General features: G+C 39.1%; 1 protein-coding gene across 1 annotated transcript; it reads left to right on the plus strand.

Moving 5' to 3' along the window:
• Positions 1 to 10: 10 nt before the first annotated feature.
• On the plus strand, positions 11 to 12,731 carry rgs11 (regulator of G protein signaling 11). The gene is made up of 17 exons (XM_033649883.2): positions 11 to 211; positions 361 to 457; positions 735 to 785; positions 2,743 to 2,849; positions 3,120 to 3,171; positions 3,460 to 3,518; positions 3,688 to 3,764; positions 3,879 to 3,960; positions 6,789 to 6,857; positions 7,533 to 7,556; positions 7,662 to 7,723; positions 8,010 to 8,123; positions 8,267 to 8,382; positions 10,636 to 10,723; positions 10,801 to 10,939; positions 11,876 to 11,958; positions 12,052 to 12,731. Exons 1-17 carry the CDS (start codon positions 149 to 151, stop codon positions 12,188 to 12,190), a joined length of 1,422 nt encoding a protein of 473 aa, XP_033505774.1. The 5' UTR covers positions 11 to 148; the 3' UTR covers positions 12,191 to 12,731.
• Positions 12,732 to 14,349: the final 1,618 nt, after the last annotated feature.

Below are 14,349 nucleotides of genomic sequence, written 5' to 3' on the forward strand. Positions count from 1 at the left end.
GGGGCGCGCCCGCAGGCACCGGAGCGGCTGATGGGATAAAAAAAAACAAAAACGGAAACGGTGGTGCACTCTCTGCCGCGCGCTCCCGACACCACTTCGGTTTTGCACTTTACACCGTCCCGTCGAGTGATCCGGAGCATCCCGCAAGATGACCATCAACACCCTGGCTAAAGGAGGCTGGAACCGGGAGCAGATGACATGCTTTCGGAAGGTGAGACTGAAACACACTCTGCTGTAGTTTGATTTTATAATGTAACATATTATAGTGTGGATTTATTAAAATCGTGTGTGTGTGTGTGTGTGTGTGTGTGTGTGTGTGTGTGTGTTGGCTGTGTGTGACTGTGTGTGTTGCCCTGACAGATGGAGAAAGTGATAGTGGCCATGCAGGACCCTGACATGGGCATAAAGATGAGGAACCAGAGGCTCCTCATCACTGTCATCCCACACGCAATGACAGGTGTGTGTGTGTAGCCTATATATATATATATATATATATATATATATATATATATATGTGTGTGTGTGTGTGTGTGTGTGTGTCCCTTTATGTCAGTGTGCATTAGCATCTGTGTGTGGACATGCACGGTGCAGCTTGTGTTTGTCCCAGCTGTCATGCATAATGCAGCAGTGAATTTGGGAGAATGCTGTGTGCTTTTTGCAGAGTACATGGAGGAAGTTTGTCCTCTTTTTCTTGTCTCCTTTATTTCTGTCTCTCTCTTTTTTTCCTCCTCCAGGCCATGACATAATTGACTGGCTGATCCAGAAATATACCATTTGTGAGGAGGGTAGGTAGCTGTGTTAATACATACATTTAGTGTTAGTGGTTTGCTGTGATTCTGTGTTTCCACTTTCCCCGCTTGTTGTGTGTCGTTGCTAGCGTGTTGCCAGGATATGGTGTTTTCTCTCAAGCTGACGTGGTAGTGATGTGCAATGTGGGGGGATGCTGTTTCCAGTAAACAGGAATGGGGTGAGCCCCAGAGGATCCGAGTTTGATTAACTCACCTGATGATCTGGGTTTGATTAGCGTCCCTGTGGAGGCCTTCACCTCAGGAGCCTTCACCCAGCCTGAAGTAAATTAGAGGTTGGGGAAAATAAAGAGTAGCCCGCTGGTCCCTTTTGCCTCAGAGCAGACTAGAGGAGGAAAGAGATGAGCCAGTCAGCGAGGGAGGGAGACAGAGTGCTAAGAGCTGATTAAAATGCATCACACAGCTTTTTTTGGTTGCTGTCAGTCATAAAAGTAGGGCTCTTTAACAAATGAGGAGAGACTGAAGATTGATGATGCAGTTCATCACTGGGACAAAGGCTTGATTTGAGACAGACCGCTGACAGGGTGCAGGAGGTCAATAAAAAAAGACAAGTGTGATGAACTAAATCCACAGCATTGTTTAATAATTAACTTCCTTCTGGCAAATTGATTAATTACTGATTTATTTCACATTCAGTTTGTTCACTTTGAGAGCTTTATCACTACTGAAACAGCCTTTTCAAGTCCCATCAAATAATATATGAGTGTTTTCTATATCCTCCTGGGACCTGAACTTTTGTTTGGTATGAATTTTAATTTCCTCTAGATATTTGGGATCAGTAGGACCTGATGAATATAAAAAAAACATAATATTATCAACAATTATTAAGTCACAATGGCATCACACATGAGATAATAAAGCCCACTGTCAAACCAGTACTCTTTTCTTTTTGACTTTTTTCTCTTTTATTTCTTTTTTCCTGTGATTTTTTTCCTTTTTGTATCATTTTTTAATATCTTATTTGTATGATGTTTTTGTCTTTTTTCTACAATTTTAACATCTTTTTTTCTATGATTTTCTTTCTCTTTTTCCTTTGTGTATGGATTTTTAACATCTTTTTTCTATAAAAATGTTGTCTTTTTCTTTTTTGTATTATTTTTTAATATCTTTTTTATGTTTTTTTCTCTTATTTATTTTTGTATGACTTCTTCTGTCTTTTTAAAATCTTTTCTGTATGATTTTTTTTTAATTTATTTTTTGTATGATTTTTTTTCTCAGAATGTGCAACTATAAAACTAAATAAGTACTTCCTAATCAACAGTGTCTTAGCTTGTTACTGATGCTACTATAAAAAACTAGAAATTTTGGGCGGGGCAACACAATGGTTTGAGTTGAAGGTGTGAGGAAGAATAGTATCAGTAACATTGTTAACACTGTGCTACATTACAGAGAAATACAAAACCGTACTAATGAACCTTCATTAATATAGGCCTATATTTTATCTACAAGTGCACGTCACACACTGAGCGAGCCGCCTGTTAATGACGCTGTCGGCAAAGCAGTAATGATTGTGCTAAGTGGCTAATGGGCATGTAGCTACTTCATGTTTCAGATGATACGTCATGTTTGTAGTCGACCAATGAAGATGAATTTACATATCACCTTAGGTTCATCCTTCACCTTCTCAAAATGATCCCACACTTTGGATTTCCTGCCCGACATGTTATTAACTAGCCTGTGTAGTAACCACAGATACCAGGTATCTGTTTTTGGATTCTTCGTTCATCTGCAGCATGCATGAAAAACAAAGTTTTCTTTACAATTTCAACATAACACGGGGTGAGTAATTGATATACAAATGGTCATTTGGGGGGTGAAGTATCCTCTAAAGGTGTGCAAGCCTTAATATAAAGCAGGTAAACTACTTTACAGCCCCAACAGTCACCTAAATAAACTGTGACACTCCAGTGATTATTTTTTCTGTGGTGTTTCACAGAGGCACTGCACCTCAGCGCCATGCTGGTGAAATACGGGTACATTTACCCTCTCAAGGAGCCGAGATCTCTCGTGTTGAAGCCTGATGAGTCACCCTACCGCTTCCAGGTAAGTTCGTCATCCCCCATGCAGTAGGTTCATTTTGAGTGCCTGTAAAAACCCACGCCTCGCCCCTCCTTGTTTTAATGCTGTACCACTTTTGGCTAAACCCTCTCATTCTACCTGTAACACTGGTTATCTCCTGTTCCCCCTCTCTTTCTCCATTAGCCCACTTTCTAATCCCCCATCCATCTGCCACTCTCCACTGCCACTTTTTCATCGCACGCTTCACTTTCAGCCTTGGTCAGAAATGTAAAAAATGTCACTTGTTTTTCTCAGACTCCATACTTCTGGACTAGTACTCGGTGGCCTGCCTCAGAGCTGGACTATGGTGAGATAATGCCAAAAACAATCTCAGTAATGCCCATTTATACATTATACATTTGTGAGGCAAAACAAACATTTTCCACACATCATCACACTACAAAATGTGACAAACTACCAATAATTCAAAGAAAGAAAGCTTCCACTTAGAATGTAACTTCTTAGATTTCTGCTAATCATTTGCAGGAGTTTTGGGCAAAACATACATTTGTGCAGCAGATCAGGGCTCAAATTTATTAACATCTGTTTTCATTTCTCTCTGGACTGTTTTTGTATCCTTCCTTTATGCCATCAGCAATCTATTTGGCTAAAAAGAACATAAGAAAACAAGGAGAACTGATGGAATATGAAAAGGTGAGGAAAGTGTGTGTCTGTGTGTGTCAGTAAGTGAGAGAACCTGTGCGTCTTTTATGAATTATTCAGTAGTCTGGGGTACCAGGCCTACGTCGTTATTACTTTTCTAAATTCTAGTCCTCTTTCTTTCTTTCCTCATCCCTCATCTTTTTTTCCTCCTCTGTTTTAGGAGAGGTACAGTGTGTTACATAAGAGAATCAACCACACCTGGGACTTTGTGGTGATGCAAGCCAGAGAGCAACTCAGGTACACACACAAAAACACATGCTCTCTCTCACACTCACACACACACACACACACACACACACACAAACACAAACACAAACACAGATATTAACTTACAGTGTGATTTATGTTTAGAGCATCCAAACAGAGGCGGAAGGCTGACCGCATTGTTCTAGAATGTCAGGAGCAGGCCTACTGGCTCATCAACAGACCCCCGGTATGTTCACTCCTATTCTACTCCACTGTGTTTATGTCAGATTATGTACTTTATTATAGTATACTATACTAAGGGAAAAGGAAGAGATTATACTATACCATACCATACCATGCCATGCCATGCCATGCTATGCTATGCTATGCTATGCTATGCCATGCGATGCCATGCTATGCTATACTATACTATACTATACTAAGAAGATGAAGAGGGTATACCATACTATACTACATTATACACCACTGTTCTAAGAAGAAGAAAGTAGCCTATGCCATATCATAATACACTACACTATACTATACAAAGAAGAAAAAAAAGGCATACTATATTATACCATGCCATGCCATGCTATGCTATGCTACACTGAGAAAAAGAAAAAGGCAAACTATACTATGCTATACCATACCATGCCATGCCATGCCATGCCATGCTATACTAAGAAGATGAAGGGGGTATACCATACTGTACTATATTATATTATACACTACTGTACTAAGGAGAAGAAAAAGGTATACTATACTATACTTTGCTATACTAGACTATGCTATGCTATGCTGTACTGAAGAAGGTGAAGAGGGTATACTGTACTATTTTATACACCACTGTACAATGAAGAAGAAGAAGAAAGTATGCCATATTGTACTACACTACACTATACTATACGAACAAGAAAAAGGTTACTATACTATACTATACTATACTATAATATAATAATAATAATAATAAGAAGAAGAAGAAGAAGAAGAAGAATACTATACCATACTATACTACACTTTACTACACTATACTATAATATAATAATAATAATAAGAAGAAGAAGAAGAAGAAGAAGAATACTATACCATACTATACTATACTACACTTTACTACACTATACTATACTATAAGAAGAAGAAGAAGAAGAAGAATACTATACCATACTATACTATACTACACTTTACTACACTATACTATACTATAATAATAATAAGAAAAATACTATACTATACTATACTATACTATACTACACTATACTATAGTATACTGCAATACTTACTATACTTACTATGCTGTAATAATAATCATGAGAACGTATGCCATATCACACTATACTACACTATACTATAATATAAGAAAAATACTATACTACACTATACTATAATATAATAAGAAAATACTGTACTACACTATACTATAATATAATAAGAAAAATACTATACTACACTATACTATAATATAAGAAGAAGAAGAAGAAAAATACTATACTATACTATACTGCAATACTTACTATACTTACTATGCTGTAATAATAATCATGAGAATGTATGCCATATCACACTATACTACACTATACTATAATATAAGAAAAATACTATACTACACTATACTATAATATAATAAGAAAATACTGTACTACACTATACTATAATATAATAAGAAAAATACTATACTACACTATACTATAGTATACTGCAATACTGACTGTACTTACTATGCTGTAATAATAATCATGAGAACGTATGCCATATCACACTATACTACACTATACTATAATATAATAATAAAATAAAGTAGTAGTAAAAAATACTATACTGTACTTTGTTACTCTATACTATACTGCATGATACTATATTAAGCTATACTACACTATACAATACTGTACTACACTAAATCTCAATATACTTTACTATATTATAGAAGAAGAAAAAGGTATACCATACTGTGCTATGCTATACTATAATATCTAACCATATCTAACTACTAAAATATACTATAATGTTCTCAAGAATATATACTACATTACACTGTTCTCTACTGATTAGAATATATACTATAGTACATGACACTATCTTATACAACTCTATACAATTCGATACTGTACCATACTATACTGCTCTACACCACAGTGTTCTAAACTGTGTTGGGCTGGAATATACTACACTATTCTAGTCTACACTATACTTTACAATATTTTATTACTCTATACTGTACTACACTAAACCTCAATGTACTACACTACACAATACTCTTTCATACTGTTCTACAATATAAGGTTCTTTTCTGTGTTGGATGAGAATATTATACTATCTCATGCTACTCTGTATAGTACAGTACTGTTTTATACTCTGCTGTTCCACAGTATAGTGTTCTCTACTATACCATGCTATATTATTTATATGGCTCTACACTATACTGTACTACAGTTTTATTCTACTATACTATAGTGTTCTCTAGTGTGTTGGATTATAATAAAATACTATACTTTACTAAACAATGATAGAAACATGTATGTATTACAGTATCTACAACAGTCAGAGGTCCCACTAATGTTCACTCACAGTCCCTTCTGCCTCCTACATGAAATATTCAGCCCATCTGGTAAAAGCCTGAGCTGACAACAGGAAAACATAGAGACAGAGAGACAGTGAGGAATAGAAACAGTTATCATCATATTCCACTTTCTTTATGTTGCCTTAACATCACAGCAGCCCATTTGATTCTCAGACAGACAGAGGTAGAGAGCAATAGGGACTAAGTAGGGGGAAACAGGAAGAGACAGAGGAAAGGGATCAAGGGAAGAGTGGAGGTACTGTGGGGGAGAGGAGAGGGTGAAGCAGAGGACAAGGGTTTGGAGGAAGGACGCCATCTTGTCTTGCCCTTATGAATTAGGGACGAGGACGTGGAGAAAAAGAAAGAGAAACTTGAGTAATAAAAATCAGAGCCAGTGGAGTGGAAAGCTCAGGGAAGGATAAGTGCTCACACATACGCACACACACACACACACACACACACACACACACGCACACACAAAACACTTAGTTATTATTGTGTGCGTGTGTGTGTATTTTCAGCCTGGGGCACATAATGTGTTGGACATGGGTCTGGACAGACCAAATAACTTCAGTGCACGAGTAACACTGGTCAGTGAAATCACTCCTCACCTTCTGTTTTACTGTTTATTTGCCTCTAAAAAAAATATAATGTCATAACACGTCTGCTATCTGTCTCTTCTCTCTTTTGTTTTATCGTTTTTTCTCTTTCTCGCTGCTCGGATTGTTTCAAAGTAAGTGTCCAAGTGAGCTGTGCTATACTATGGGCAATTACAGTTCATTACAATATTTTTATATTTATCAATTCTAACTAACTATCTAACTGCACTCCCTGAGGAAATATCATATTTCTGGAAAAATGAAAGAGTGATTCCAGAGAGAAGCAGACAGAGGGGTCTACAGTCTGTGTTTGAAGGATATATCCAGGATGTCAAACTGACTCAGCAGCAACAACAGGTTAAAAAGACAAAGATAGTTAGAAGCTAAAGCCGAACTATAGGCTATAGATCACAATATATGTTATTGCAATACCCATAATATCACAAAAAAAAATAAATTTGCAATAGTAGTGGAAGATACGACTAATTAGAACAATTTCTAATAAGCAACAGCCCAGAAAAATATCCATCTTTGACAATAATTAAATATATAACACATATAAACACCAGAAAGCTGCCTTTTACTACTGATATGACTGTATACATGTATAATGCAGTTATAATGTGACCCTGAGTGATGTCACTGTGTTTCTCTCAACAGCACTAGAACAGCGAGTACTACAAAAGTGAGGTAAACATCATGTATAATTTAAATACCCTCACTTAAAATACATTGGGTGCATATAATTGCTCTATTTGTTTGTGTTTACATCGTGCTTTTTGCCTTTGTTCACAGATTGATACCTGTCGAAGGGCCCTTGGAAGAAACCGTGTAAAGTCATCCATCTGCCTAGAGGGGTATGTGTCAGTGTGATGATGCTGCAGACACACACACATGCACATGTAAACATGCACACAAGGGCTAACAGACATGCAGTGCCTGGACCGAACTCTGCGTCCCAAGCACGCACATGCACACATGCACATAAGGCTTAGTGCTCCCACTGAAAGAGCCACTAATGGACGCTTCCTGAGGCAAGTTGGAATTAGTGGCCATTAACTCTTATGATCTGCAGCACTAATACAATAATGCTGTGTGTGTGTTTGTGTGTGCATTCAACTGCCTTTGTGTGTGTATGTGCAGTTTTCTGAAATACAGCGAGCAGTACCAGAACCACGACCCCATTATGCAAGGCTGCCTTCCCAGTAACCCCTGGATCTCTGATGACACGGCACACTGGACAATGAATTCTGAAATGTGAGGAAATACACACAGATACACACACTGTAACAAACACACAGTGCAGTCCACTCTAGTTCACAGGAAGTCATTTAGTTCAGCTGGTTTCAGATTTTCTTGTAGCATCTCTTAACATGTCTGTTAATTGTTTGTGTGTGCAGGGTGCCTACACCGACACGTCTTCGAGTGGAACGTTGGAGCTTCAGCTTCATGGAGCTTCTCAATGACGCCATGGGGAGGCGGGAGTTCATGACCTACCTGGAGAAAGAGTTTAGTGGTAAAGAAGAGTGACTGCAGTGTTGGAATATATACAAAATACAAATGCTAAAGGACAGTTCACCCTAAATCAGTCATGTTTCCTCTTACCTTTGCTGTGAGTTGCAGAGTGTTAAAGATATCAGCTGTAGAGATGTCTGTCTTCTCTCCAGTATAATGAAACTAGATAGCACTCAGCTTGTGGTGCTCAAAGCGCCAAAAAAATACATTTGAAAAACTCAACATCAGTGTGTCTTTCCAGAAATCATGACCTGGTTACTCAAGATAATCCACAGACCTTGTTGTGAGCAGTTTCATGTAGGAACTATTTTCTTTCTACTGAACTACACCTGCCAACCATATCACCGCACAAAAGGAAGTTTGCATCTACTGCTAGCTCACATAGCACCACTGAGCTAGCTACAAATCATTAGCTCTGTTATGTTGTGTTCATACCGGGCACGAATAAAACATGTAAAGTCAATGTAAAGACACAATTAGATGCGAATTCCCAGCTGGCAGCACAATGGATGCGACACAAATGACGCAAAATATGTGAATTAAGCATCACGAATGAAGTTAAGTTTGTGATTTCACGTCATACATACAGAAAAACTTCAGCGACTAATTTGATAGCCAATCCGCATTGAGATCCTCCAGGAACATACGACACCAAGGACGTACAGGCAGAAGTTCATTTATCGATTCAGAGATTTCACGTATGTACGACGTGAGTTGTTCGTGCTCATCAAGCGAGTCAACACAAAATATTCTAGCGTTCAAACTTGCATGAGTGACGTGACGCGAAAATTCAAACTGCATTTGGTGTGAACACATTAGATTCTCCACAATTCAATACTCAAGCTCAATTCATGGAAACAGTGAGCAACAAAGTGTAATGCATTCAGATTTACCAGCATGGTAAACAAGAGAGACGTTAAAAAAAAAACAAAAAAAAAACAAAAAAAAAACGCTGAAGTGGCCCTTAAGTCTGAATATCCATCCAGTCCTCAATTGTCTTAATTCCTTTAGTCTGTATGGGTCCACCGATCAAAAGAATCAAAAGAGTTCTTCATAAATTAATCCAAGTTCTGAGTACTGTCCGTTGCTAACTATGTATGCTAGTTAGCAATGAGTACTGCAGTTTTTGTGACATATTATTCTTGTCCTCCTGCAGAGTGTAGTTGGGTATGCTTGTTTTTGTTCCCTTGTTGGCTACAAAATAAAAGTGTCCCCAAGCTTTTCTGTGTATTTCTTACTCTGGACAGCATGTGCTCCCAGTTTAGAAGGCCAATGGGCTCTGTCATGTATCCTTGTGGCCACTGTACTATGACCTCTAAAGGTCTTTTTCCTCAAATTCATTAATGTTTACATCTCAAACTGTCAAGAGCACGAGCCTCTCGTCCATGAGTAGACGCACTCTTCCCTCTGCGTGGAGATACAGTTGGCGGGTGTAGTTTGGTAGAAAGAAAATAGTTCCTACGTGAAACTGCTCACAACAAGGTCTGTGGATTATCTTGAGTAACCAGGTCATGATTTCTGGAAAGAGACATTGATGTTGAGTTTTTCAAATGTATTTGTCACTTTGAGCACCACAAGCTGAGTGCCATGTAGTTCCATTATATTGGAGAGAAGGCAGACATCTCTACGGCTGATATTTCCAACACTCAGCAACTCACACCAAAACAATCTAGACTGACAAATAGCACTACAGGTAAGAGGATAAATCTGTGTTTTTGATTTTGGGGTGAACTGTCCCTTATAAACATTTGATGATAAGGGTTTGCTAATCGGTCCCAACTCGGTCAAAGGAAGTGAGATGATTAAATCACAATCACATGGTATAAATTGGTAATTAGATGCTGCAAACAGAATTATGTAAGCTTATTAAGATAATAAAGAGAGAAACATGAATGTAATTATCATTGGACAATCATCTTAAATTGATTCTTGCTTTCATTAGCATTCAGAATTCCATTACCTGCTCTAATGACACTCTCTAATCCCAGCGGTGAGAGATGGAGGGACTGAGGTAGTGGAACAAAGATCAATTTAATGTTATGGTTGGTTGAGAGGATGGAAAGAGGAGATAAGGAAGGAGAACAGAGACATAAAGCAGGAAAGAGATTTGTTCATCCATGTGGACATATTAAGTATTGCCAGGGGGCAAGGTTTTCCACAGAGGCCAGCCATGCTATAAAAAGTCTGCAATTGTTTGTGGTGTAATTTGGCTCCATTTATACCCAACACCTCATTGTCTGTCTCTCTCTGCTAGCGGAGAACCTGTGTTTCTGGCAGGCCTGTGAGGAGGTTAGACACGGAGAAAGTTCCAGAATCATTGAGAAAGTTGAGGAGATCTACAAGTAAGTGTACGACACGCACACAGACACTCTTATATTTTCTGTCAGGTGACTGACACTCTTTTGTGTGTGTGGTTCAGAAACTTCCTGGCTCCTGGAGCTGCCCGCTGGGTCAACATCGACAGTAAGACGATGGATAAAACTCTGGAGGGGATCAGACACCCACATCGTTTTGTCATGGACGACGCACAAATGCACATCTACTTTCTCATGAAGAAGGTTTGACCTCTGACACACTGATATTTAAAAGTTTGGGTGTGGAAAGACAAGACAATCCTTATAACAATTCTGCAGGTTGCAAAAAGCGCTGCCTTTTTAAAAAATTGAATCCCACCAGTAAAAAAAAAAAAAACGCTTGCTGCCCATTTTTATTGTTGAGGGCACTTGCTGTAGCAAGTAGTCAGCAGATAGTTTGTTGGTCACAGGGAAACAGATCTGCGTGGGTACATGAGACCCTAAAAAAGGGGGTGGATCATGGGGAGTACCACCAGTTGGTCCAGGAGCTTCTCCTCGATGATGGCCGTTTCCAGGCATAGTCTAGGATGACTTGGGGGCAGTTTGACAACCTACTGTCTATCATTGGCACATATAGCTCTAGGTATCCAGCAACCGCTACAACAAGTTTCTCCTCCATTATCGACCACCACAGAAGGCCTGCCTCTCAAATCATTGAAAAAAGATGACACAAAAAGATGGGACGTGGGGCATTTTCCGCTCTGAGTTGAAGTTTTTTCAGCTTGAGGAGTTCAGAGTGCTACGGCAAAAATGCCAGGCACCTGGAGTGAAGAAACGCAAGGCATGCCGCAACGCAAAAACAGCAAGCAAAAAGCTTCATTCTCATTAAAAATAATTACAAAAAGGCACCTGCGACATTCTCCTCTGACCTCTGGCATCAACCATGCCACGTTCAAAGTCACTCAAATCACATTACTTCCACATTCTGATGCTCGGTTTGGACTTCAACAGGTCGTCTTCACCATGTCTACATTCATAAATGCATTGAGGTGCTGCCACATGATTGGCTGATAGGCTATTTGCATTAACAAGCAGCTGAACAGGTGTACCTAATAAAGTGGCTGGTGAGCATAGATTCTAATTCTGTGGCAAACACTGGTAATGGTGTGTGTTTGTGTGTGTGTGTGTTTGCATATACAGGACTCCTATCCAAGATACCTCAAGTCTGATCTGTACAAGAACATGCTGGCCAAAGCTGTCGTCCCCCAGGAGACAAAGAAGAGGTAACATTTCACTTTAATCACCACTTTTACTTTCCTTTAACTTCAGTACATCATCCTCTAACACTCTTCCTTTCCTTCTCTCCTTCCTCTCAGTGTGTTCCCCTTCATGAGACGCCAGCGGCACTCTAGCCCCTCCCCCGCTCAGGCTGTCACCCATGCGACAGAGGAAGACGGGCACGCCAAGGGGGCCGGGCAAGCAGGTACCAACTCTGCAGCCGGCTCCCATGTCTGATGCGTGTCAGACTCGATCTCAGTCTCTATTGTCTCTGTTGGTCAACCATAGCAACCACCCAAGGTGCTCTCCTCTGCTTTTTCTTTCGAGTCAGTCCACAGCTAGGATTTCAGCGTTAGGAATTCCTCTCAGAGCACAGGCGTTACTGCAAACCTCAGTAGCAGCACATCTTATTCCCAAAGCACAGAACGAAGGAGAGCTTTTAGTGTTTCTGTTAGAGCCTTTACTGCTGCACAGACATCCTGCGTCTACATCCCATCTCAGTCCAGAAACTCTGTCCTGTTGTACATGATATTAACTCCTAACACCAGATCTTCCTTCCTTAGCATTTAAATAGAATCTACACTGAGACAAAATGATTGTTTATAGAGCAATAGGATGTGAAATATGTATTTAGTCAAAACTTTAGCTCAGCATGTCCGTGATTATCGTACAGTTTGCTTGTTTTGTTCATTCCATGCCGGAGCTTCACATCGTGTGATGGTTGTTGCTGTTAATTTTTGCTCGAGCATGTTTTCATCCTAATAAAATGTCACAACAGCGTTCAGTGTTGTGTTGTGCTCTCAGCTCTGCATGCTGTGGTAAACTGTGAGTGGATCTGTGATCAGGCTTTGATTATTTTTCTCCTTTTATTTTGACTTCCTGTCATTTCTATCACGTTCTTTTTCTTTGTGGCCTTTGGGTTTATTCTAAACACTCATATGGTTTGTTTTAGCATTTATTAAACTCCAGATGTGAAGGTTTTGGAATTATAGAGCTCCAGTAACTCAGCTCCTTTGACAGCTACTCCCAGGAGCTTAAAAACCAGATGCTAGACATGCACAAGACATCGGCTGAGGTTTGTTTCCCGCAGTGACATCTGTCTGCACATGCTCTTCTCTTTCATTTTCTCTACTGCGTCTGAACATAGTAACTTCTTTTAACACTTTTCACCATCTTAATAACCTCTCAGGTTTTACTTCCTCCATTCCTTCCTCCTGTAGGAGCTGCAGTCTCTCCTACTGGACTGGCTCCCTCTACTGGCTGCAAGTGGTCAAAGTAACTCAAGATTTAACACTCCCTGTAAATTAGTGGGTCCGGACCTTTTAGGCTTTTGACCCCCCAGAACTAACAGTACCATTCATTACAGCCATGAGGTGAACACTAGTTCATTCTCAGACCATTTTATTTAAATGGAAACCTCAATATTTTCCAACATGGACGCTTTTTCTCATATTTTTATGTCAAAGGGACGAATGTGTACAACAATTTTTTAAACTGGTCCAGTGTTGAAAGAGAGCGCGATGGCTGCGGGCTGCGACTCTGAGCATGTGTGCACTGTCAATTTATGTCCTCTGAAAGTGCTTGTTTTTGCCACTGAGAGACTCAGATTGTTATTACAAGTGTCTGACAACACAACACAAAGGATCCCTACAGAGATAGACCTTTTCGTTAAAGAGTAAGATCCTTTTTGTTTGACCAGAAACAGCCCTGAAATCTCCATCACCAAACCCACCAGACTCCATTTAAATAAACAGTAATTTTATAATCGTAAAACGCGGATCACTTAGAGTCGATAGAAACAAAATAAAATTCACAAAACCCATCTTGGTTCATCCTTCCACTGTTCCAACAATCACCAACTCTGGTTTGATTGAAATAAACCTTTAATTCACCCAGTTAGATGTGAAAATATGCTGGCTTTATACATGTTAAAATTACTGTTTATTTAAATGGAGTCTGGTGGATTTGGCGATGCCGATTTTGTGGCTTTTTTTGGTTACACAAAAAGGATCTTACTCTTTAACAAAAGGCTCTATCTCTGTAGGGATCCTTTCCATAATGTTGCCAAACACTTAAAAAAAGAATAATCGGAGCCTGTCAGTGATAAAAAGGCACTTTTAGCGGATGTGAATTGACGGTGCGAACATGCCCTGAGTGGTTACATTGCAGCCAGTTTTGCCTGACAGTTTAAGTTAACTGTTTGAAACCTGAGCAATTCGGCTTGATTTCTTTTAAAACGTGGGAAGAAACCATTGAGCAATGAAAAAAGAAATGACCCAGCAAAAAAAAAAAATAGTAAAAAAAGAAAATTAAAAACAAGGAAATTAGTTAATAAAAATAAATAAATAAATAAATAAATCAGAAATTAAAAACAAACAAGGAAATGACCGGAAAAT

Source organism: Epinephelus lanceolatus, chromosome 12 (genome assembly GCF_041903045.1).
Source record: "Epinephelus lanceolatus isolate andai-2023 chromosome 12, ASM4190304v1, whole genome shotgun sequence".
Lineage (NCBI taxonomy): Eukaryota > Metazoa > Chordata > Actinopteri > Perciformes > Serranidae > Epinephelus > Epinephelus lanceolatus.